The following is a 25,666-nucleotide window of genomic DNA, read 5'->3' as shown; positions in this document are numbered from 1 at the left end:
TCTACAAACCTTTCAGCATCAGCTTTGTACTTTCAGGTTCAAAGCATTCAGAACCCTGTGGGCAACAGCTGGAAGGAACAAACTGGAATAATTTCTAGAGAATGGAAAGGACTGTCTATCTCTCACAAGGAACAAAATATTTTAACCACCTAATGACAAAAAAAATCAGTTCACAGTGTTTCAGATTTTTGCAACAATGGGTGTCAGAGGAGCCGTACTTCTTTACAAAAAGACCTCTTGGATTCCTCCTAAGAGCAAGACAACCTTCCAGAATTGAAGGGAGCAGAGTTTTCTGAAGCAAATCAAAATCACAAATGAATTCAGATGTCTCTACTGCCACAGACCCCTTGTCTAATCAAATGGTGAAATTCATGGAACTGTTTACTAAACCTGAGGAAGCAGAGCTGATACTCTTAAAGATGGTCTTTAAACACCTCATCCTAGAACAACTTGATGAATAGTCAATAATAAAATTCTCTTGTTCTTTCCAAAGTTCAGCCACAGAAGTTACACTCCTATGTAATCATCGGGAAAATTTCTTTTGTCACTATGATACCATTCTTAACATAAGCTTCCTGCAGTGGTGGAATTGGCCTGAGAAGTGAGTGCATAAATAGCCTTGCAGTTTTGTAATCTTTAGAATTGCATGAATTGCCTATTCAACTGTCTCCTTTTACAAGGCTGCTCTCATTTGCTCTCACTGACCCTATTCAGTTGCTTCATTCACAAACATAAAGGCTACTGTTTCAGAGCAAGAACAGAAGTATTTGTCTAGCAGCCTTCTCTAGAAGCAGAAATAATCTAGAACATCCCAGGTACTTCACAAAACACAATCCAATATGGAGCCCACAGAAGTGAAACAGCTGTGCAGAAGGCCCCATGCTCTTTAAGCTCAGGAAACAGCCTGAATTAAATATCCTTGCTGAGGAAAAGAACCCTTTTCACACCGTAGGAATCTCTAGGACAGAAAGACTTGTCAGACGTCTAACCATCTATCTTTAGGGGCTTTACTTTTTGCACACCAAGACTGCAGCTGTATAACAACAGCACTACCTTAGGTAAATCATTACTGACATCAGAAACAAGGCTAGTGACCATGTGTTCTAATGGGTTAAAGCTCACGATGTTCCCATTCGGCTGAAAGATAGAAGGGAATCTAGACTTTCTAAATTCTACAAGAGAGAAAGCTTTTATTTGGAGACAAGTGACCACTTATGCTGGAAAAGCAGAGAGATACATCCACAGTCAGGGTTGTACTAGGCTCAGCTGCCTTTCCTGCCTTAGTGGCACAAAGGAGGAATGATGTCCTCCATTCAACCATCCATTAAAGAAATAGAGCCCCCACTCCCTCTGTTTGTCACCTGTTGTACTCCAGCTGCTCCAAGGAGAAGATGTGTTTGTTGAAATATTCCTGGAGTTTCTCATTTGCATAGTTAATGTTAAACTGCTCAAAACGATTCACCTGTAAGAAGGAACAAAGATAATAAAGCTTCATTTAAGCTGGCCTCTAAAAGAATCCACAACAGCAATGGGGAAGATGCCAGGTGTGGCTAGAATAAAGCCAGAAAGCATAGAGGCAAAGGGTGTGCGATGGACCTGAGGAGGACAAGTATGGGGAGGCACCCTAAGAAAACAGCTTTTGTAGCTCATGCAAGGTTCATTCAGTAGGCCTAACTGGTAGTAAAGGATGCTAAAGACAATCACATTTCTCTTCTTCTTAGGAAGAAAGAAATATAATACCATTAGTGTTAGGTCACTAGGCTTGCTCTTCTGTGAAATATCAGAGCAGTCACTATACAGCTGTTCAACATGCATCCCTCATCGGCTGCACTCAGAAGCATTACACAAAGATTCTCAACACAAAACGAAACAGATGTAAACAAACAATGTGCATGTAGAAGTTGGACATTTAATTTGTACACAAGTCAAAAATTCAGTATTATCTATCACAGTACATCTTTGGGCCTGTGTCACAAATCAGACCTTGAACATCAGTCTGCATAAATACAGGTGGCAGATATGCGCAGCTAAATATATCTTTCTGCTTCTAGGAGTAAGTGGCAATGGAGACATCCTATAATGCTCTATCCTAACCTAAACAGGATACAAACCAACCAAAATTCCTTCCTGTATGGGTTGACATGTCCCAGACCGACCCACCCTGCAAAGACAAAATCCTGACCTGAAAGTTCTCGAAGCCGAAAATATCCAGGATGCCCACAGACTTAAAGTTTTCTTTGCCTTTGATCTTCGTATTAATCTTGCTAATGAGCCATGAAAAACACTGGGAATAGAGTGCCATAGAAAGGGAGTCCCTGGAGTCAGCTGCCTGTAAATAGAAAAAGTGAGTCACAGGGAGAAGTGAAGGCATAAGGGGCACCATGAATCTCTATGGGACTTCAGGTTCCTCCTCTCCTCTTCAGATATGTGTGTGGTGCAGTGTTTATATGTACAGTCAACAGTCTGCAAATAGCCCAGCCACACATAGATGTACCACGTGACTTCAGACCTTTGGGTAACTGAACTTGAGAGGCTGAAGGAAGAAGCAAATTCCCTGACATTTTTTGGAAGAAGTGCTTGAGCAGGGAAGGTGGCAAAATACCTCATGACTAAGCCTGTAGCAGTCAATTGCATCACCTGAGCAAACACAGTGACAGCAAGGTATCTCAGTTCAGTACTCCCATTAGAGCTGTCAAATGGGTGTCAGCTCAGTTTTAAGAAAACTGGTAGGGCAGGATTTAATAGAGTATTCTGGCACCAAGCTATCCTCAAAAATCCCCTCTCCAAAACTTTCCTGCAAACAGCATTATCTTACTGCAAACCAAGTAGACTGGCAAACAGCCAGGACACGTGCCCCAGAAGAGCATGGGCTGAGAGACCTTTCTGGAGCTGACTCAACATCTCATGCAGTGATCATAACCAAGTGCCACAGGTGGAAAAAACCCTTGAATTGTGATAGCTACCAGGCAGTAAATAGTTGGGTGTATGAAAATGTGGGGATCAATGTCTGAAACAGAACTACTGAAATATCAAGCAAAAGCCTGCTACTTTATAGCTGTAACAGGAACGGGCTGGTTCTAAATTTTGGTGACAGTTGGACTAAACAAAAGGGACACACCCAAATTCCCCAATTAATACAGAGACATGAGACAGAACCACAAATTAAGAGCTGACCGCATGTTTTCCTTCTGCACATACACTGTTTAGAGTGGGAAACCAGGGTTTAGGGTACTGGAAAGAAGGGGGAGCCAAGAATAAGGGTTCCCAAATGTAAGATACGATCCCAGAGAGTAGAAAAGGGGGCAAGGAAAGCAGACAGCAAAGACCTTGACTAGAAGAAAGACGCTGGAAGTGGAGAAGGATCCTGGAGGTCAGAGACATGGAGACAAATGTCAGGGTGTGCCCAAGGACCCTGGCTGGTAGCTCCTGAGGCTGGTAACTGCAAGGAGCTACACAACATGAACCAACCCAACTTTCTGCCCAGCCCTCCTGGAGAAGCAGCAATCTCCCAGCTGGGAAAAGAAGTTGACGTCTAATAAATGTAATGCTGAGGGGTAAGTGTGCAAGTATGTGAAATAATCAAGTAGTGTAAAAGCCGTAATCTGGTCGTTTCAGAAATAAACTGCAGTATCTAGGTTATTCAGTCTGTCTCACCCGTGACACCAACTTAATTCCTTCAGTAGGCCTCACCAGCAATGACAGACCTTCTAAATTGCACCCTCATCCTCTTCACTTTTGCAAGCCTGAGTAATGGGACCTCTTCCCTTCTGCTTTGTTAATGGCACAGGCCAACTGCCTCTGAATCCTCCTAGCCCCTCTCAGCAAGCTCCTGAGGCACAGCCTGCAAGATCCTCCTTTTCACCCAGTCTCACCTATTTTCTGCTCCTTTCTATTCCTGGGTTGTACCTTCCCTCCAGCAGACCAAGGCTGAGAACACACAGCAACCTCTCTTCTCCCCAGAAGAGAACATTTTAAAACATTGGGCACACATGCCTTTTCTGGGTATTTCTTCTCTATACCAGATGGTCTGTCTTATTAGTTGGGACTGGATACCCTCAAGGCCATGCCTCTCTACTGCTTCTGGCTACACAGCAAGTTGGACTGATTTTGCAGGAACAGGAGCTCCCCAACCATCTGTAAGCAAAACCGCTTTCCCCACAACATAGCTCAAATGGGATTCTCAAAGGCTCCTTTCATCCTCCCAACTTTGCCCGCTTTCAGACCATTCATTCAGCCCACTGAAATGTCAAAGCTCAGATGGGTAACAAACCCATTACATAATGAGAAATCCCTGGCAGCTTTATCAATGCATTCCAACAGGAAGTGGGAATAGGTGGGCACTATACACAAGGGCTTATGCAGGAACAGTCTGTACAGGCCCAGTGTTCAGTGCAACAGGCTCACCCACTGAAGACAGGTAAGTACCAGCATTCACTTGCATTATGATTTTCTTGCAGTCTTAGTACTGCACTGGGCTGCAAAGCAGTAAGTGTAGAGTCCAACATGCACAGATGTCAGGAACAGCTGTAGTTTAAGGGAAAGCTCTATTCTGGGAGAGTTTTGTAAATCCTGCAACTACGCACTGTTGCGGTGGACTGCATAAGGTGCCTCTGAGATAGAATGTTGTAGCTTATTTAGGACAGATAGCTGAGAAGAGAAACTGGTACTGGATACTGAGGGTATCTACCACAGACAGTATACTGAAAAATATTTCCACACAATTACATTGCAAAGAAAGGTGACAGACTACAGAAAAGAGATACAGTTTCTTAAAGGCAAAGCTTAGTTTGTGATATATTCACAGGTGTGTTCACAGCAAGAAAAGAACCCTAACTATTTTATGATTCTATGACTACTCTGCTGTAATGAGCACTGCTGAGACTTCAGCTTGAACACTCTGTCCAGTTAGGGTCACTCCACTTCTTGAAAGATGTGGGAAAACAGGTAGAGAAGAAGAGACTTAGAAAATTACTTACAAGGAAACATCGAAGGAACTGGATTATTTAGCTTAGAAAAGAGAACATCACATGAAAAACTTCACAGAAGCAGAAGCTTATAAGGTGGACAGCTGGGATGTCAAAGGTAATTTAAATATAAGGAAAATCTTTTCCGCTCCAGACTCCACTGCAGCTACAGCAGGATACTTAAAGAGGCTGTGAAATTCCTTCCATGGGAAATCTGAAGGGAAGTTACACAGATATCCATGAGAGAGAGCCTAGTAACTCTGGTTTCTCTGCCAGTGTAAGGGTTGGACTGATAACCCTCTGCAGTCCATGCCAGCACAAGATTTCCATTACAGATGTTCATTTTGCTATAACATGATGCTTCTTCCATCCTAGTAATATTGTTCCTTGTTGCCCAGTGTCTTGCATTAATCTATTAATGACAGATTTTCAACAGTTATCTGTGCATGGACCTAAAACACCAAGAGTGCCCTCAAGTGATCAGCAACACCACAAGTTAAAATTAGTCAGCACAACACGGTAATGAACCACAGAGAAACATAATAGAGAAACAGGACTGGCTCCAGCACACAGTACAGGTTCAGAAGATGAGAACTACGTATCAGTTTATCTGGTCCCCTTTTGCAGCTGTATGGATACACAAAGAAGCTACTGAGGGGTAACAACCTACCATCTGCCTGATGTTTCATGGTAACTGTGTGCAAGTTTTTTCTTCCAATAAATGGCATGTGCAATCACTATAAAACGCCTGATCTACCTGCTGCATGACAGAAGTGTGACTCATTTTGGGTGAGTGAAGGTGACTTAAAACCAGTATTGTGCATTGTGATTTGCAAGTGAACTCCCCTGTAAAGCCTAAAAAGCAGAGTCAACATTGGGACCTGAACTACTAGTAAGGGCAAAATCCTTGAGGACACAGCTGAGCACCTAGGGGGTGTAAGAGGAAACCCTAAAATTCAGTGGATGATACAGGAGGGAGAGGGAGGGTCTGGAAATGCAGAAGTGACAGAAGAAATAGCATACACTGAGCACTTACCTGCTCCACAGTGAGAGGGGAGCTGATCTCTTCCCCACGCAGAATCATGGACCTCTGTGTCAGTACTTCAGAAAGCTGAAAGGCGTCTAAGCCCAGGAGGTCACTGGCAATGTTCAGCACTAATAACAAAGGAGGGGACACTTTTTTCTTCTGCATGGATCCCCACCGTTCATGGGGGATCCATATTCTGCAGCTCAGCAAGGAAATCCCAGGACTTCTATAAGGCAAGTGACTAAACCCCAGCACAAAACACACTCCCCTTTACTTAATTCTCTTTGGGATAGCCAAAGCTCTAAGCTCCAGTACAAGGTAGGGTCAGCATCAGTTACTGGCCACAGTCAGACGCTTGTGTAGGTCAGCCTTTCTGCTGACAACCAGAAGAGCAAAGCACTGTGTAAAGATCAGCACCAGGAAAATATTTATCGAATGAGAAGACATGTTTTCCTAAGGGCACAGTAGTGCAGCTTGAGCGTGGGATTACTAAGCGTGGATGTCAAGAAGACAGGCAATTAACTTAAGACTTCAAGCATTTGTAATATATATTTATTGCTTCTGTCTGTTCAGGGATTCACTTTACTAGACCAGCTCAGATTGCATAATTGTAACACAGTGCACACTAGCAGATACCCAAAGGAAGATGCAGGAAAGTCTCTTAACAGACTACTTTTATTTCAGACTCCTTTCTCTTATTTCTGTCAGCTCTTTCAATGCAAAAAAGAAATCATGAGACTGAAGTCAGCCTGAGAGTACCCAGGACAACAAACAAATTACATGGCCACAGTCCAACTAAATCATATCAGTACTTTATAGCCATGCATCTGCAATGCTTTTGCAGAGTTAAACTGCAGAGAACTTGCTGGCAAAGGCACTGCAGACCAGCACAGCAGAGGGAGAAAGGTCAATGGAATGAGCTTTACTGGGGGCCTTAAGGGGCTTTGCATGGTCTACATAGTTGCTAGGGTCCCACTCACCTGCTTTAGTTGTGACCTGGGCCCCACCAGCTGTCATGAATTCGACATTTCCCAAATGAAGTGTCCCAGAAAGAAGTTTGAAGATGTCTCTGATTTCTTCAGTGCTGAAGTCCACCACCTTCATGGCAGTCTAAGCAAAACCATACTGCTAATGTTGGCTGTACATATAGCCAGAGTACAACTCAACCACCACACCAATACCCAACCGTGTAAGATGTAAAACTCAGAATTATATTAATCATGAATAAAAGTGAAACGTGATGGCACAGACCCTCTCTCAGCTGCACATCTATCAATGATCTTCACTGTCTCCTATTCTCTCCATCATTTACTATATCCACATCTAAAGCAGTCGGGTATTTGCCCTATATTCAAGCTGGACTTTGCTGCTGCTGTTGCCTGTCACAGGAAGAATGTGTTCTCTTCCTGAACACTGGCAGTACAGGTTATAGATGTCACTGGACTGCTTGTACATTCTGCTTTATTGTCTTCCCTGAAGGACAGATCCATACAATATACCTAATTCGATCCAGGTAACGCTCATAATTTCCTCTAGTTTAGAATAATAGATTTATGCATCAAGATTTAAAACCAGGCTTTCAGCATTGACTGCTAGATGGTTAAAAACAGATAATAAGCAAGCATGGCACATTCTGTCTTAGTCCATGCACGTGAGCTTCGGTTCTTGGGGCATAAATTGACTTTGAGAGGTAGGACCTAGTTTTCATGCATTCACCCTGTCAGCGGGGCACTTCAGGATTCTAGTTCCCTTCTTTCCACCAGTTGTCTCCTCAGCTGAAGTATAAATCCCATATTGCTATTGAAACTTCTGCTGCACAGGAGACATCTCTTTCCCTTAACTCATACTTATGTAGGAACTATTGAAATCCTAAGCTGACTCCTCTCATCTTGCCTATCTGGTTTCAGCTACATTACTAAAGCCCTTGGGCCAATAACCATTTATCAAACAAAACATGAATTGCATACTCGTCCTGCTAAACCCATAGCCGCTGGTAAAGTTACAGATGTCTACTGAAATCTGTGTGATATTACAACTTTACCAGAACATTTCAGGAGAACACTACCTTTGACCAAACTGTTCCCCTTCTAATGGTCAATGTGAGATTTCCTGCATCAGGCCATCTAGAGGGCTCCCAGGAACCATCACGGGGTGGAGCTTTTGGTCTCCAAAGTCTCCATCATTCTAAATTATTATTCATCCTTGACTGCTTCCCAAATACCCCATTTCTGTACAGAAAAAAAATAACGTTTTGGAGCCTTGTTTTTACCATAAAAAGCTGAGTTTCAGACCGGTTGAACACCATATTTTGTCTTAGGACAACTAAATTCTGCCTGGGGGATCTATACGCTGCAGCACGTTTAGCCCATGAGACTGTGCTCAGAAGTTCAGGAAGAGATAGGACAGGACTCACCATGACCTTACTGAACATCTCTACGTCATTCAGGTTCTCATCAGTCACACAACCAGACTGGTTCAAGTAGTGGTAAGTCTCTGGCTCAGAGAGAAAGAGGCTCTCTGCAACAGAGGAAAGAGAGGCAGGGAAGAGAAAGACAACCATTTATTTAGCAATCAGCCTTTTCATTCTATGATCTCTGACCCCCAAAACAGTGCATATGTTTACCACAGGGAGAATTCACCTGAACAGAATCCATATCCCTCAAAATCTACACCTAAACAATGAATTTGCTGGGGAAGGAAAAGAGGAGGGTATGTGGTAACAAAGCTGGAAGATGGTATGTAAAATGATTTTGAACAGTCAAATCCCAAGCTGCAGGCTTGCAGAATAATGCCTTAATACTGAATTGACTTAGAAAAATAACAAGATTAAATTCAATCTCATGTAGTGTACAGAAAAATAGTCTTAACCATACACATACAGTAAAGACCTCTAAATTAGGTTTTACCACTTGAGGCAGAGTTCCAAGAGTCACAGTAAGATTTCTAAAGATACCATGTCATTGCTGAGCAACAGTCAAAAACTGAATACACTTCAGTTCCTTCAGTTTTAGAAGGAACACAGAACTAAACATAAAACCAGAATTAGGTCTCTGTACATATCTATACCACAACCTCATCTTAAATGATATCTGTATGTTTGATCCCCATTTTGAAAAAGGTAGAGGAGAACTGAAAGATATATGAAAAAAAGGAGACAAGGATGATCAAGAACTAGAAACACATTACAGACAGGGGAAGTGGAGCATCCTGGGACACCAGCTTGGAAAGAGATGGGAGAGAATAGCAAAGATCTGCTGAAGAAAATAATCTAGTTTGTATGCTTTCTCTAGGCACTCACTGATAACCATGGTCTCCACTTTCCTTTTGTTGTAGACAGATCTCTGAATAGACCTGTGTAGCCATTCCTGCATGAACTCTTTAGAACTGAAGCCCTACTCCCACTGTGTCAGGCCCAATTTTATCTGATTATCCTAACATACACAGAATAAAAGCATAAGGAAGCTCCCCAATCCCTCAAAACCAGACTGTAACTGTAACATGTTCCTGTCCATCCATGTGACCTCTTCAGCAAGACCACCAGTGCTCAGCAGTGCCAAGGCAGCTACACACAAATGTCATTAAGGGGGTGCTGTACTACCAAGAGGATTCTTCCACTGCTTGCAGCTACTGCTTTCTCTGCATGCCCTCTTCCAGACGCACCTCTCCCTTCCCTATGTACAGAGCCATAAATCTTTTATTCAGATACTAAACATGTTTTGACTCTAATCCTGCATCATTGCTGATCTTTCTAATTCTTCTCACTCCTCTTACCTATACTGAAGGCTTGTTGCATGTCTGTCTCTCCAACATTTGAACTCCCTGAACAGCTCCCATCAGCATCTGAATCAAGAGACTTCACTCTTCCTTTGCCTCTAGCTAATTGCATTACCTCATCACAGTTGCACAGACTTTTCCCTCCACCTCAGAATGCCTGAATTGTCTTTTCTCATACAACATTTCTGTCATCCTCAGCCTATTTCTCCCAAATCTCCTTTCTGTTTCCTATTAAATCACCATATGGCCTTCAAGAAGAAGTTATATATCAAGTATCTGAAATACCCATGCTCTGAGTGACTTACATCTGCTTCCCATGCTGGAGTGGAAAAAGGACAGAAACATATTCCAGAGAATGAAATTACCTTTCTGCTCCTTGCTCACACCAGCTAGAAGAGCATAAAAGATGTGGTAATTCCTCTCTCCAGGGTTCTGGTGTACCACTCTGTTCTGAAACAAAGAATACAGGAGTAGCCAGTAGAAAGAGATAGCGCTTGCAGTTGCAAAGGCAAAGAGAGGCCCATGATACAGGTAAGTCTCCAGGGCCGATACACAAGAGGGGCTTCTTCCAGTTCAGTGATGGTGTTGCCTAAATAAGGTCTGCATCAAGATCTTGTCATGTGTGCAACCAAGCATGTAGACTTCTCTGAACTCAGAGTGTACACGCATGGACAAACAGAACTTTCAGTTCTGGCCCCACTCCTCTGTGAGCTCTGGTGTTCAAAGTAACCTACATCAGAGCAGATATGTCTGCATTTCAGAGTTGTAACCCCAAATTCCTCTATGGAACTGAGTTCCCAGGTACTTGTTCTCTCCTTTTACCCTTCGTAAACAGCTTTTTCTTGAAGTTTCTCTGTAATGCACAGAGTTTACAAAGAGAGAACAGGCTCAGATAGATAAAGAACAAACATAGACATTAGCTTTTTAGGTGATACCACTGCAACTGTCTCAACTGAGGAAGAGGATAGTGAAGGAACTATGTGCTGTGACAGAGGCGACATCATCCTGGAGGAGATCTGTCACTGTGAGGACAGTGCTCGCACAGCAGTCAGTAAAGATGATACCTACCTTTTCCAGTAAATCTGAACAGCATGTTAAGGAAAAAACCATTCAAATAACATATTCACAGATCTGCTGATGACTGGCAAAGAATCTTCAAGACACATTAGAATGAACAGTATAACGAGCAACAAATCATTAACTGACACTTTGGAAAGTGGAACAAAGGGTGGTCCCAAACATCATCTCAGATCCTCTTTACTCTTTGTCCAAGGGAGTATCATGTGCCAAAGATCCATTTAAAAGGGCAGGGTCAGATAGAGCTTAGGACCTGCACAATGGTGAGGCAATCTTACAAAGGATGAGCCACATTAGGGACACCTAAAAAGACAGACGCCACTCTAATCTGGAAATCTCTATTGCACACAGTTGTCATTGCTTCTACAAGAGACCACTATCTTTAATCTACTGAGTACAAAAACTAGAGACTACACAATCCAAGCCTGTTATTTACAACAGTTGCAAATTCATCTGGTTGCTACTCCAGTGGAAATTGGTGTGATTTGCGGTCAGCAGCAGCTTTGAATATCAGCATCAAGAAATGCAGCCAGGACAGCTTTAGCTGCCTTGTGCAGACAAAAGATAGGTCAAAGTCTTTGTGAGAAGGGTACATGGGGATACAGGGAAGACAGTGGTCATAGCACAACATAATTTGACTATATCCAGTCTTCCCTGTCCTTGTCATTGGAACAGGCTCCTCAGGGAAGTGGTCATGGCACCAAGCCTGTCCAGAGTTCCAGGAGCACCTGGATGATGCTCTTAGTCATGTGATTTTGTTTTAGGTAATCCTGCAAGGAGCAGAGTGTTAGAGTCAATGATCCTTACAGGTCCCTTCCAACTCAAGATATTCTATGATTCTATGATTAGCATTCCAAGATCCACTGGAGATGGGCAGACCAAAACAGGGAGTCATCATTGGCCCTCTAAATTCGTGTTCCCTGCATCCAAATATTGTGCAGAATATACCAATTCTTAGTTTGGTCTCACTTTTCTAAATTGTGAATTCACCGGCAGACCTAACATAAGGGAACAATCTTCTGTGAACAACAGGATGCAATCAATATGAGGTATTTCCTTAGGCAGCAAATTCTAGGGATTTAAGTATCAAGTGCTGTGACTGACAAGTGAAAAGTCAGACTATGTGTCCCTACCTAATGTAACACCTAGACAAAAGGTTTTCAGAGTTACATGATGCAGAGCCACAAAAAACATTTCCCTCTTCAAGCTGCATATTTTTCTCAGTTACAAACTGGCTTTGAGAAATTGTGCTGAGGGATTTCCTGACCCACTCTGAGCTCCTCACCTTCACTCACTCCACCCTTTCTGGTTCACTGAAGAAAAGGATACAATCAGTTACTCGGCCTCCCTGGATGTGTCCATGTTGAGAGAAGTGTAGCTGGATGAACTTGCCAAAGCGGCTGGAGTTGTTGTTATAAATGGTCTTGGCATTTCCAAAGGCCTCCAGAATGGGGCTGCAGAAACAAGGCAATGAAGATATGATTGGTGATGAGATACCATTAAAGCAAAGCATGTGCCTGGCTCTTTGCCATTTGCACAGTGTGCACTGCCATGTGAGATTAATGTGTTACAGCATCAGACTGGACAAGCAGGAAGAGCTCAAGGGCAAGGAAGGATGGCAAGAGCAATTTAACACGCTGCTAGATCAAATTTTGAACCTTTGGGATCAGAGTTAATTAAATCAGTCCCCAGTGACTATGGGCTGCTGGCTGGTGTTCATGCTGTCAAGGGCATTCCTCACCAATGTGGCTTCAGGAAATGAAAGAAGGCAAGACCCAGCCAGGTATGTGCTTAACACAGCAGTATCCCATGATACGGGCCTGTGGTTGTGGTTTTTTTCAGGATTTTCAGAAGCATCAAACATATAGGGCAAAGACTCCATGGGTGTAAATCACATACTGCTTTGTTTCTGCTTCTGCTTTGAGAGAAAGGACAGTATAAACCATCTCTAAAAATTACAAGTGAACATTTTCGAACTATCATCAAACAAACATAGTACCGAACTGATTTGTTTGGTACTGGAACACACAAGCCCTTACTACTTAGATCTTACTTAGACTGGCACAAGCCACATGGTTTCCAAGTAAAGGGACTATACACACACAGTATAGACTTGAAAACTTTATTCTAAGAGAGCCACATAACCCACTTCAGGAAAAAAAATGTTGAGAAATAATCTACCGCTAAATTTCAGACAGGTGATGAATTGAAGAATTGTGTTTCCTGGTCCCCTTCCTGTCTTCAAGGAGGTTCATACAATACGGAAATTGGTGAGTTAAAATGCAGCTCAGCCCTTGCTCCACGGAACAGTACAAGGGAAAGCTCAAAGCATTCAAACTGACATGCTGAATTCAGGATTAAAATATTCATTTTTGCAATTTAGCCAATTCTAAAATAATCTGAAGGCCTGACAAGCAAGGAGCCATGGAGACGCTACAAGAACAAGCCTGTATGTGGGTCATAGTTATTTTTAAAACATGTAGTTTTTAACAAAAACGTTTGCTATTATCACCCGGAGAAATACTGGCTTTTTAAACATCTCTATCAATCCACTGCATGGTTCCACTGAAGACAGGGGCAGATACAGGATTATTCACAAGTTAGTAATTATTAACATGACAAATAATCACAACTACAGATACCGCTGGAGACTGTTGAAAGCTTCAGGCCTTGCAAGTGGTATCTGAGTGAGAGCTGTGGTTAGGAAAGGCCCAACAACCTTCAGGAAACTTCAGGCAGTATTGCCCTAATTTATTTCTTGGAAACATCACTTTAAAGAAACACAAGCATACAAAATAGATTGCTCCATTATAACAGGTTACAACTATAGAAATCGCAGTCATAGGAATCTGTGTGCACAGATCAGGAGGTTAAGTTCCTTGCCCTGGAGGATGTGAACCCCAAGACCCATGACTCTGAAAGAAGTATGTAAATAAGGACATTGCACGGGAATATTCCAGTGAGCACACCAACACTATGAATCAACAATAATTAATGGGAACAACCTGAAAAAGGGAGGACAGGGTTACATTATATATATGACCACCACAGTTGCAGTGAGAGTGCAGCGACCAGCCAGACAATCTTTGTGGTTCTAAAGCATGTTAAATTAGGTAAGCAAAGCACAAGGAAGTATCTTTATAATTTAGTTTGGCAATGGGCTCATGCATGTGAATGCAGAATTGTGTCAGGGATGGGGGAGGAAACAGGCACATGGGTGTCTGAGGCTGGCAGCAGCTGCGAGGCGGAGGGATGGGTGAGCTGGTGCAGCCAGGAATGAGGCAGACCAGCAGGCACATGGCAACGTGGAGTTTGATGCCACATCGAACTGCGTGAGGTGGAGCAGTGCATCAGAAAGGTGATGCTGGCTACTCAGCTGGATATGGGCAGGGTGTGTTGCAGGACTCAAAAAGATGGGAAACAGTCTCAGGAGGGCAGCAGAAAGTGAAGCATGGATTCTAGAAACACTACAACATATGAAGCTCCAGGATTCAGATGTATAGCTGAAGACAAAAAAAGAAGATTCAAAAATTAGAGAAATAAATAACAGGAAAGGTGGTTATGCTGTCAGCAGTGGCACCCAATGCAGAGAAGTGAAAGAAACAAGAAAAGAAAGCTCAGAGGAAAGTTAGCAGAATTTTTAATGGAATGCTGGATATTTTCAAGAAGGAAAACAGACCAAATAAACAGTGCCAAAGGAGTTTTAAGAGCCTGATTTCTGAGAAATATGCCAAGTATTTGTGTTACAACACAAACAAATGATAGAAAGCTGACGTAAGGCTTTGTTTATAATGCTGTCTGAAATTGAGAAAGAATCCAGCATTGCTCCTGGGTATGTGCTGGGGTGCAAGGATGAAAAGCTGCCATTAGCTAACCCAAGGAGGGCCATTGGCAGAGCAAGTAAGGATGAACCGCAAACACATGAGGTAGACTCATTGGCAGCGGCAGCCGCTTCTGGCTCAGGACCAGGTCTTCAGCTTCTCTTCTTAGGGAAAAGGTGACAATTCACATTGCCTGGCACTCACATTGCAATAGCTCACTTAACACTAAAGATATACACAAAACAGGTGACGAGCTGTTACTTCACTAAACCTCATAGCTGTGGGACCCTGCAGACTCCGGAATCACTTACCTTACCATTATAAGCTTTCTGGACCACAGTCAAGTTACCACTTAACCGCTAAGTGGGCTTGAGCCTTCTAAGCCGCTTGCCTTAAAACAGATTCTGCAGATCTTGAGTCATGACTGTACTGCACTTAAGAGCTTTTACCAATTTGCCAATGTCCCTGGTGAAATCTGCACCCTGCAAAGCATAAATCATCCAACAATGGTCTCTTCAATTACCAGGTCCAAAGGCAGCAACCTTTCTACTTGATGCTGCTCTGCTTACAAGGAACCTAAAAGCTGCAGTGCTCTTGCAGCTGCTATCTTAGACACTCTATGTCTGCTTAGGCTATTCCCCCCACAGTTACTAGTAACTTTTTGTGTCAACATCTTCCAGAAACATTCCTTCTCTCTGGGCCCTGAAATATGCCACTTGCATGACAGTCACTTTTGCACTGACGTTTCAAAGGATTTCAGCTATTACACATCTAGATTCTGTTGCAGATATCTGATTTATATCTCTGGAGGTTACTGCAACTATCAGAGTCTCAAACTGGGACCAACCTGCAGCCTCGCCCTTGACAGTACTGGACTGCAAGACCCCCAGCGAGGTTCTCCAGTCACAGGCAAGATGGTCTTGTGTTGGGAAATTTTCATTTAATTTACTAAATAGAACTCAGGTGTTAAGAGAAAAGAGGACACAAACAATAAAACAGACACTTAAGTAAATGTCCTTTTTCCCTTCTCCCAAGGCTTACCTGAAAGTTGACATCTATTGTCCATCTTTTCTTAGCCTCAGCTCCCATTTTACCACCAGTCCCTCACAACCCCACCCTCAAGGAAGCTGGCAGCACAGAGGCTGGGGTCACACACACATAACTCTTTCTTTCTTTCTCTCTTTGTTTCCTTATTATTTTTCCCCAATTGCACTTCGCTTATTCACGTTTTCCTGATGCTTTTTTCCTTGGTGTCCCTGTTCCAGCATGGTTCACCCACAGGCCACAGTCCCCCAGAGGTATCCCTGCCCTGGCATGGGTCACCACAGTCAGTTGGGGGTTTCAGGACCTCCTTTGGCATGAGCGATTCCCCACAGAGTTTGTCTCCATCCCCTTATAACTGCCAGTTTCTTTTCCAAACATGTTTTATCCATGCCAGGCTGTATGGGAATTTGATCAACCTGGTCTAGTGGAGGGTGTCCCTGCCCATGGCAGGGCGGTTGGAACTAGATGATCTTTAAGGTCCTTTCCAACCCAAACCACTCTATGATTCTGATTCCCTGCCTACCTGATGCCTTGGCAAGGTTTTGGTGGGTGGTGGTTATTCCCCAGCTCCAGTCCAGGGCTTCCTCCCACATAACCCTGCTGCAGCCCCAGCAACCTCCTCACTTGTGCCCTTTACAGCTCACATGGCCAGTTCTCCATGAAATTACCTGCCTGGACAGCAAGAGAGCTGCAAGGCAGTGCACAGGACACAAGGCAAGACATACAGGGGGTCTGAAACAAACAGTCCAGGGGGAGAGTGAGGCTAAAGGAGGAAACCAGAGTGTGATGGAGACTCACTGTGAGCACAGACACAACTGAGAACTGTAGGAGACAGGAATGACCTGAGACAACCAGGGAGGGATGTTACCCATGTCCCCTCCAGATACTGACACAACAGATGTAGAGCTGGAAAGAGGGATAGTGATGTGTGGGTGAGCTCTAGGGTGCAGCCATGTGTACTGATGAAAGAAATCCCAGCCTTGGCTAGAGGGATTCTGGCTGCCACAGGCACCCCACACTGCTGTTGGAAAGAAGCCTAATTGATCCACGGGCAGCTGGAAGAAATCAGTGTGAAGCATCCTGGTAAGACCATAACTGCTGCATTTCCCTGATATTACACCATTCAGCTGCATGATCCTCACCTTCCAGGTTTGCCTCCATCCACGGCACAACTATCTAGAAGGCAGAGCCCTACCAAAGACAGGCTGCCCCAGCATGACAGCATACACAAAGATGGGCCCCACGCGTCAATGAGAGTGACTGTACCTGCTTTCCAGGATGGCTTCTTCCACATGAGTGCTCTTCTCAGATGCAGGGGCCCCGAGGGAGGTCTGGCTCATAGATGATAGAAATTTCAGCAGCAACTTGGTGCTCTCAGTCTTTCCAGCTCCACTTTCTCCACTGTTAAGAAAAAACCACACATTTCATTCACAAATCCAGGACAGACAGACAGAGCTAATGACCATCCCACCCGTGGCAGAAAAGTGATCTCCAGGAGTAAACACGTGGCGTCGCCACTGTGGCAAGTAGGGATCAGGCAAAGGGTAGGCAAGATGGTATGGATATTCAGGCAGATGTCGTTGCAAATGGAGCAGCAGGAGCAAGGCATGTAATGCAGTCTGGGAGTGTCAAGTTGTCCCATTTCTAACCTTATCAGGACACACTGGCTGTCATGACGCTTCCACAAGCAGCAGTAGCACTCGTTAGCAGTGGCGAAGATATGGGGAGGCAGCTCACCCAGGCGGTGCTGTCTGTACAAGTCTATGGCATCCACACTGTACAGACCAGGGATAGGTTTGTAGGGATTTACTGAAGCCAAAATGGAACCAATGTTTGTCTAGGGGGAGAAAACAAAACATAGCAAGGAAATAAAGCTCCTGGAAAAAGAAAAAAACAAAAACCCCAAAAAATCATGACAAACCCAGACCTTGAAATAATTCACGATGAAGGAAGAAAGCCTAAATAAGGAACTTAGGCTTAAGCAGAGAACTCAAACAATGGCAAAGAATATCAAATCCCAGGGTAGGGGCTGCATAACTGGGTCTGGATGGGGCAGTTTGAATTCTGCTGCTCTGCAATAAAATGTTCTTAGTCTACAAGTTCTTAGGGCCACGAGGATGATCAGGGAACTGAAGCACCTCCCGTATGAAGACAGGCTGAGAAAGTTGGGGCTGTTCAGCCTGGAGAAGAGAAGGCTGCGCGGAGACCTCATAGCAGCCTTCCAGTATCTGAAGGGGGCCTATAAGGATGCTGGAGAGTGACAGTTCATTAGGGACTGTAGTGATAGGACAAGGGGTAATGGGTTAAAACTTAAACAGGGGAAGTTTAGATTGGATATAAGGAAGAAGTTCTTTACTGTAAGGGTGGTGAGGCACTGGAATGGGCTGCCCAGGGAAGCTGTTAATGTTCCATCCCTGGCAGCGCTCAAGGCCAGGTTGGACAGAGCCTTGGGTGACATGGTTAAGTGTGAGGTGTCCCTGCCCATGGCAGGGGTGTTGGAACTAGACAGTCTTAAGGTCCTTTCCAACCCTAACTATTCTATGATTCTATCGTCTTTGCTGAATTAAGCTTACAGAATTAAAAAACATGAAGTTGTCTTCATGCCCAGCTACCTTGAACTGTGCTTGAATCTGAAAAGCAGAACCAGGACTGAAGGAGTGTCAGGAGATACCTTCAATGCCACTATCTGCAGTCTTAAGTAAAGGGGGCTTGGCAATGTTCAAGTAACTTCTGAACAAAGAGGTGGGACACAGAAATACATACTCATGCACACATGTGTGCAAAGAGCCACTAAAGCATATTGCTTTAATTCTGCTGAAAAATGCTGTTTGGAGCAGCTTAAATCATTCGGTAAGCCAAATCAACATTGAGAGCTGAAGATAAAACTCAGGATTTCAAGTCAAAAATTTCTACATTTTCTAAGCATTTTATTTTGAAAATACTTATTTTGAAATTCTCATAGTTCGAGAAAAGAGATAGTAATGTTTAAAATTAAACATAGAAAGCCTAATACTGAATTTCTAATGTATTCTTCTAGGAAGTCAGAAGCAAATTAATTTCGGGGTTTGGCCATGACCTTTTCACTTCAGCCAACCAGCTCAAATCCAGTTATTCTCAGAGCTGCACTTCAGAGCAATGGTGACTCAACTTCCCTAACAATGACTTTGTAATAAGGTCAACATCCAGCTTAAATCCTGCTGCTTCTGTGGTGGCCTCCTTCACAGGGACAATGTGGACTGCTCTACTCCAGGAATACCCATTCTCAGCAGGGGTGACAGAGGAAACACTTAGATAGCTGCAGCAGGTGCCAAGCTTTGTGGCCAGGGATACCATCTAGTATTATTTCCAAACCATGAACTACGAGTCACCACATATATATACAAGGATTTGTGCACATCCATTGGAGAAGCTGTAAATAAAACACTTGGTGACAAGAAAGACACATGCTTTCTCCCTGCCAAATGGAATCTGAGGCCATTACCACAATGCCAAGCTCTGAAGCCAGACTAAGAAATTCTGTAGTCACCAAAATATTTAGGACTCGTTTATGAAAGCAGCAGTCAGAGGTCATCAGAGGGAAAAAATCCACACAGCCTTAATTGCATTATCAGTATGAACAGGCTAGCATGCAACAAGTTCTGAGGACTCTCTGACATGGAGTTCTGTGGGAAGAAATATAATTCATTTGTGATGAAAGCAATAAGCAAGCAAATGATCTTTGGCAAGACAGGTGTGAGAAAATAGGGAAGGACTGATAGGGAAAACACAGATCAGGAAAAAGCACTGTACAAGCAGCTGAGCAACAGACATTGTTCAGAGACTACAAGACAGAGATTTCCATCCTAACACTTCTCTCAGATCATCACTGCATTTTTTTCCTCTCAGAGGTTTCATTTTCAGTTTCCCACTCTAGTTCCAGCTCTCTCAACAAACAGAGCTCTCCCACCTCCATCCCTCTCAGTTCTTCCACTACAGCCATCTCTTTCCAAGGTGTTTCTAGGAAACTTTCCCATCTCCCAGTTGCAGTCTTTTCATCACCTGCAGTCCCAGACAATTTCTATCCACAAATTTTAACAGTGGTAGCATTTGTGAATCAACGATGTACATACCAGCCACTCCATTAGCAAGGAGTGATCATCCCCAGAGAACAATTTAGAGCAGGACAAGCCATGCGTGGCATGTCTACTTCTCAACACAATCAAGACAATAGATCCTACTTGGGTGGTTCAGCCTGGCAATGCTAGGGACAGCACAAAATGTGGCAGTACAGCCCCTGGCTCATTTATACATCACTCACATTATGTTGGGTCTACTTTTATTAACGGATACAGGAATTGCAGTAATTAAGAGAGAAGGGAAGATGCACTCCTAAAAGCTGCAAGCTGTTCCTGTTCTCACATAATTTGCTTAAAGAGTTTGATAGAGATTGAGTAGGATTTCTTTGGAAAACAAAAGGTACTGCTGAGATTATCAGTATTCCTGTAGCAAATTAATTATAGGTACCACACCGGTCTAGATATACTGCTACCTACACTCCCTAACCAAATAGGACCCCTTTAGGAGGTTATGGTGGGATGCCTCCAGGCATCAGAACAGCTCAGAACTGCACTGCCCTTTTTCACAGCAGCTGTCCACTTCACATTTTCAGCTTTCCATTCTGAATAATTTTTATGATTTTATTAGTATTTTTAATACTAATTATCAGTATTTCATGTTACCCAGTCCTTGAATGTGTTTTCCAGAAAAATAATTGTACTTCTCACCTGATTCTGGTCTCTCTGATTGCCTTCCAAATATTTTTGGCCCTGACTGAAAAGCATAACTTCTCTCAGTACAGCTTCACCTGCAACCTTAGTCTATGCTCTATCTGTAGAGACTGTTGAGGATGATATTAAATGAACACAAGCTCTGTAACATCCATGGTGTTAACAGATCACTGCAAGTCATTAGGTGACAGCTGACATTCTCAATTTCTGCTTAACTGAAAACTATATGCAGCTGGCCTATGGCAAAAGCTAATTGTTTGTGATAAGGTAACTGCAACTCCACTGCAGAAATGCAAAACAGCACTTGTACAGTTTGGTGTTCTGCAGGTCAGAGACTGCACACATATACCCAGATACTGTCCCACTCACAGAGGGGCTTACAGTCCTTCACTGAGGGGCTCTTCCCAGCTCTGAGCACATTACAGAAGCCAGGCTCCTTCATAAATCTCAAAAAAAAACCAGATCTGAGGTGCACAGCTGGCATTCGTGCACTATGCACAGGCCAAAAATTACATCACACAGATGGAGAAGGCACAGAACTAATACTGAATAGAAGAATGAATGAGGATCTAGTTGAAGATGTCCCTGCTCATTGCAGGGGACTTGGACTAGATGACTTACGAAGGTCCATTCAAACCCAAACTGTTCTATGATTCTATCAGGTAGAGGAAAGGCTTAAGCTGCTGTGACAGTTACAGTGCTGGCAGTCTAGCATCTCTGGTGCAAGGCACAGACTGAAAAGGGAGAGAGCCCTGCCTCACATTTCAAAGTGTGAGGAAGAGGAAGTGGGAGGAATATACCCACATGGGCAAAGAGCTGCACAAACACATAGTGAATGTCAAACACAGGTCAGGAAGAGCAGCAAGGACAAGTGCCATCAAAAGAGTGTGTGCACATGAGTACTGCCACAGGGTCACAAGGCTGTGTTGATAGACAACAGGCAAGGAGGATCTACAGCAACAAAAGAGAGAATTTGCAATCTCCTCCGCATCCCTGTGCAGGAGATGGTTCAGAAATGGGGTCACTTTATTGATCATTTCCTGGAGTACAGGTGCATATGGTTTGGTTGCCTTGGTAACAGTTGCTATGCAACACAGAGATTCACATTTTTCCCGTCAAAATCTGAAAAATTCTGGGTGCATATAGAATGGACAAGCAAGGTGAGAGCAAAGCAAAGTAAGGCAGTCTTTGCAATATATCCTCCTGTCCTCTCCATGTCTCAGCAGAGCACGCTGCCACCCCAGCACTCCAGCAGTGCCTTGTTCCAGGTGCGGTTTCCTGATGCTTGCCTCCTTCCTGAGGGCCTGAGGGAAATCAGGAGGTGCTCTGAGGCCTCGCCTGTGCAAGGACAGCAGGGCAACTCAAAAAAGGCACAACTGCACATAAAAGCAGAAGAATTAGGCAACAAGCTTGCTTTCCTAGTTTTGGAAAGAGGCAATAGCTTCATCTGCCCAGATCAGAAGGGATGCTCAGCAACAACCTGTGTACACTGCACTTTCCAGCCTACTTGGACATATAAAACTCTGAACAACAATAATGGGGAATCTGAGGAACATGAATGCCAGCTTGTAATACATGGATGTTCGTGGAGCTGCACAACTATGACAAAGCCTAGAGGTGAACGTTCATGTTTTACAAGTTCTATAGATACAAAGATACCCTACTGGTAGAGGAAGGATCTCACAGGCCTGATGGAGCTGGCAAGGGAGGGAAAACAAAATATCTCATTTTCTATTCACATGAAACAATGCTCAGGAAACAACACTAAAATCAGTATCTCACATGCTAAGTGGCATCAGAATGAAACAAAAATCATTAGCCAGAAGGGATGTGGCCCAGCTTGAGCACTTACATAGATGTTACCCTGTTGATAGCGCTTGTGCAAGTTAAGCAGGATGGCAGCTTCATGCAGATCTCCCAGCATGGACATATCTTCTACCCCATCAACACTGGTCTGGTGCATTGGCAAGACCTTTTCTCTGGTAAGGGAGGCCTTGGGATACTGGAATACCTGGAAGAATGTGGGAAAGGACAAATAAGCTCATTACATGTGGGCACATGGTCTTACTCCCTACCAGAAACATGCCCCTTTTCACAGCTTTATACTTCAGCACTGGAAAAGGAAATGAATAATGCACAAATCTGCTCCCTATTTTTATAGTCATTCTTCCGTTCCTGTTCCTACCAATTTGAGCTTTCTGGCCAGAAACCATACAGAACACTCTCTTCTTTTGCTAGAGTCAATCTCTCACCTTCGTTACTGACAGGGACAGATCAGTGCAAGGTTACTTGTTATTTAATAAAATCCCCTTAGCAGGAGCAGGGCACCAGCTTCCAGCTGCTCTGGGCTGCACAGGTATTATACACTACACTTGTAACTGTGAATAATGATGGCAGCTGCTCCCAAGAGACCAGGAACAATCCTGAACAAAAACACAGGTGGTATCATGTCTCTGTGGGAGATTGAGGCAAAGCTTATTCACCTTCCAGGTTTGGCCCTGCACTCTCCATAGAAGCAGCCAGAGAGTGTCTGGGAGACATTGTCATGTCAAGACTAGAGGAAAACAAAGCACTTGATAAGCCAAGTAAAGGAGTGACATCCTATGTGCACACTGGCATGTATGCATGTGATACAACTTCTTAAATGTTTGTGCAGTGACAGCTATTAACTTCCATCACTGCTCTGGGAAGAGCTTCTCCCTCTATGAGGCTGCACTCTTCTTACTTCAGTTACTGCATCCTTCTTCCTGCTAGAGCTTCCTCCTCCTCCTCAATAACCCACTATTCCGCTATCAGGTCATCTTCCTCACCCCCTTTCAACACAGCTGAGATTATATGACTGTTCCCCTCCACCATAACCAGATCCCCGCCCTCCTTTCCTCCTCCTCAAGCACGATGCTGGCATTTCACAAGTTATTTCAGTTGCTTCCCACTCTTGGATTCAACCATGTGCCATCTCCCACCCAGCATCCCAAGCTGCACTAGATGGTAAGACCCAATATAAACAGATGGGAGACTTCATACAGGAAGCCTGGAGAAGCAAACCGGCCTGCAGTAACCCTTCCAAAGAAACTTGGGCTTTTCCTTCCCTTCCGGGGCTCTGGTCTCTACATCATTTCCATCTCTGTCAGTCCTCCTAGGTGCCAGCAAGCAACTGACAGACTCCACAGAGAATGAACCATGATCTAACTCGTTTCTCCAGTCTGCTCTCTTGGAGTCCTTGGGCTGCTGTAACAGCCAGGGAGAGGCCATCCACCAGCTGCAGGCTGAGGACAGAATGAGGTCACCCTGCCCCCTTCAACCTTGCCAGTCCCTTGCAGGGTGCTCACTGCTGCAGTGCATTGCAGGTGCCCAGCAAGTGCCCCTTCTCAGCTCTGAGCCTGCACCCTTGCCAGTGTGAGGAAGGAATGACCTAGTGCAGAATCCCTGTACAAGAACCCTGTGCTACCTGTGAAGCCTGAACAGTTACAACAGCAGCTCTGCTCCTGGAGGGAGCTGGGAAGCAGAAGCAGGCGCATCTCCCTGGATGTGTTTGCCCCAGGTCTGCCCAGTCACACCTAATGTGACAAGGACTTGGTCTCTTCCTCTCGGAAACCACCCACAGTCCAATTCTTTTGCCAGGCAGGAGGTTTTAAAAAATACATAGTTCATGTTCATGAACATCACAGGACAAAGCCCACTCCAGCACACAGGCTTTCCCCAGGCATCTCTAGGCTTCTCCGCACCACTTTTGTGCCTGCGTATCAGAGAGGTACGACTGCCAGCAGCAGGAGCCCTGCTCTGCAAGCATGGCCCAGGAGAAACACAGCAATTTTTATTTCTATTTCTTCTTCGGAGTAGAGGCCTCTGTCACAAGAGAACTGATGGAGCAGGAAGGGAGAATGGGACAACTAAATTCAGTGAAGAGTACAAGCTGCAGACGCACAACGTGAACTGGACTCTGTCAGGAGCAGAACCACTACAGCACTTTCAAACCATGAGGCAGCAAACCACCCTGGCTCTCTCTTCTCTGCTGACCTGGACAAAATTTGGAAGCGGACAAGTCTAGAGCAGTATGATGTGATCTCTGCTTACATCTGCCTGGCGCTTACACATTCACCCCTGCATCATCAGCATTTGTGGCCATTTGGACCAGAAGAGAAATACTAAGAGAACATCCAGAGAAAAAGCTGAGTGGACAAGCGGCCCAACAGATACCAGGCAGTCGGCAGCACCTGTGCCAAGAGGCTGCTAAGAATAAAAAATAACTGTGTGATGGGCCAGAGCTTGTCTACTTGCTCTTGACGATGATACTGGAGAAACCGGGACCCTAAACAACACCACAGGCCCTAAATACACAAGTAAATGATTAAAAATTAGATCATCACCTGCTAAACCTGCCTTGAGCTGCCTCTGGCTGGGATTATTCAGCCATTCCTCCCCCTAAAAACATCTGGTACAAGATCCTCAAAGAATTAAGCAGGTGCTCTGGGAGGACTGCAGCAGAGATGGATTAGACGCATTGGCTCGCTATCCTCTGGACAGAAACATTGCATAAGTGAAACACTTCCTGGAGGAGCAGTCTGATGCCCTCCAGGCATCACACTGACACCCTGGCTGAGGCCACCATGTCACCTGTGTGTCCCTGAGACTGGGGAAGTTCACCTGATACCCTTGTGCATCACTGAACCTGTAGAGTTAACCTAGAGCCTCCAGCCCTGCTGAGATTTGGGAGATGAGGTCTCTGTACCTCTGAAAGGCACCTGGCATGCAGGAGAAATTTCAGGCCTTCACTGGTGCTGGGTGAGAGTTGATTTTTAATCTGTGCTGTGTCTTCCAGGGTAGAGACAAGTTTCCAGTCTCTATCACCAACAGACTGCAGTGATTATCCAAGATCCTGCAGACAGACGTGGTAGTTTTTTGCTCCCAAGATTGTGTCAAAGGGGTTTCTCCAGAGGAACTCTGAGGTTTGAGAGACAAACATGACCCAGACATGACGACGCTGTGCCCTTAGAGCTTGAGAGGTGCTGCACTGATCCACCTCCAGTCATCCCAGTAAAGAAGAGGCTCCTTTTACTCCACTGCTCACTTTTGGTTCCCTCCAGCAATCTGCCAGGAGATCAGTTTGGAGGAACATCCTCCCCATCATCCTGTTTTACCTAACATGGAAGCATGACTGGTAAGCCAGGCTGAGTTCAGCAGCTTACACTGCTG

The 25,666-nt window shown here is 44.3% G+C and overlaps 1 protein-coding gene across 2 annotated transcripts in view; it reads right to left on the bottom strand.

Annotated features, from left to right (window-relative positions):
- The window catches only part of LOC133215025 (unconventional myosin-X-like), a 94,846-nt gene that overhangs the window by 52,686 nt on the left and 16,494 nt on the right, over positions 1-25,666 (bottom strand). The window contains exons 3-13 of one of the 2 annotated variants that reach the window (XM_061358642.1): positions 22,326-22,484; positions 17,357-17,544; positions 16,974-17,108; positions 12,172-12,296; positions 10,834-10,847; positions 10,131-10,215; positions 8,405-8,508; positions 6,972-7,101; positions 6,001-6,119; positions 2,183-2,329; positions 1,362-1,462 (exon numbers count right to left, since the gene is read on the bottom strand). In XM_061358642.1, the coding sequence (XP_061214626.1) occupies positions 1,362-1,462; positions 2,183-2,329; positions 6,001-6,119; positions 6,972-7,101; positions 8,405-8,508; positions 10,131-10,215; positions 10,834-10,847; positions 12,172-12,296; positions 16,974-17,108; positions 17,357-17,544; positions 22,326-22,484 (1,307 nt within the window). Of the gene's footprint in view, positions 1-1,361; positions 1,463-2,182; positions 2,330-4,976; positions 5,653-6,000; positions 6,120-6,971; positions 7,102-8,404; positions 8,509-10,130; positions 10,216-10,833; positions 10,848-12,171; positions 12,297-16,973; positions 17,109-17,356; positions 17,545-22,325; positions 22,485-25,666 lie in introns of those variants that run through there. The other variant, XM_061358641.1, reaches the window with a different exon arrangement.

Source organism: Neopsephotus bourkii, unplaced genomic scaffold, assembly GCF_033783945.1.
Source record: "Neopsephotus bourkii isolate Nb327-2 ecotype Australia unplaced genomic scaffold, CSIRO-AGI_Nbou_v1 NB_951, whole genome shotgun sequence".
NCBI lineage: Eukaryota > Metazoa > Chordata > Aves > Psittaciformes > Psittacidae > Neopsephotus > Neopsephotus bourkii.
This window is presented reverse-complemented; position numbering and strand designations above follow the sequence as displayed.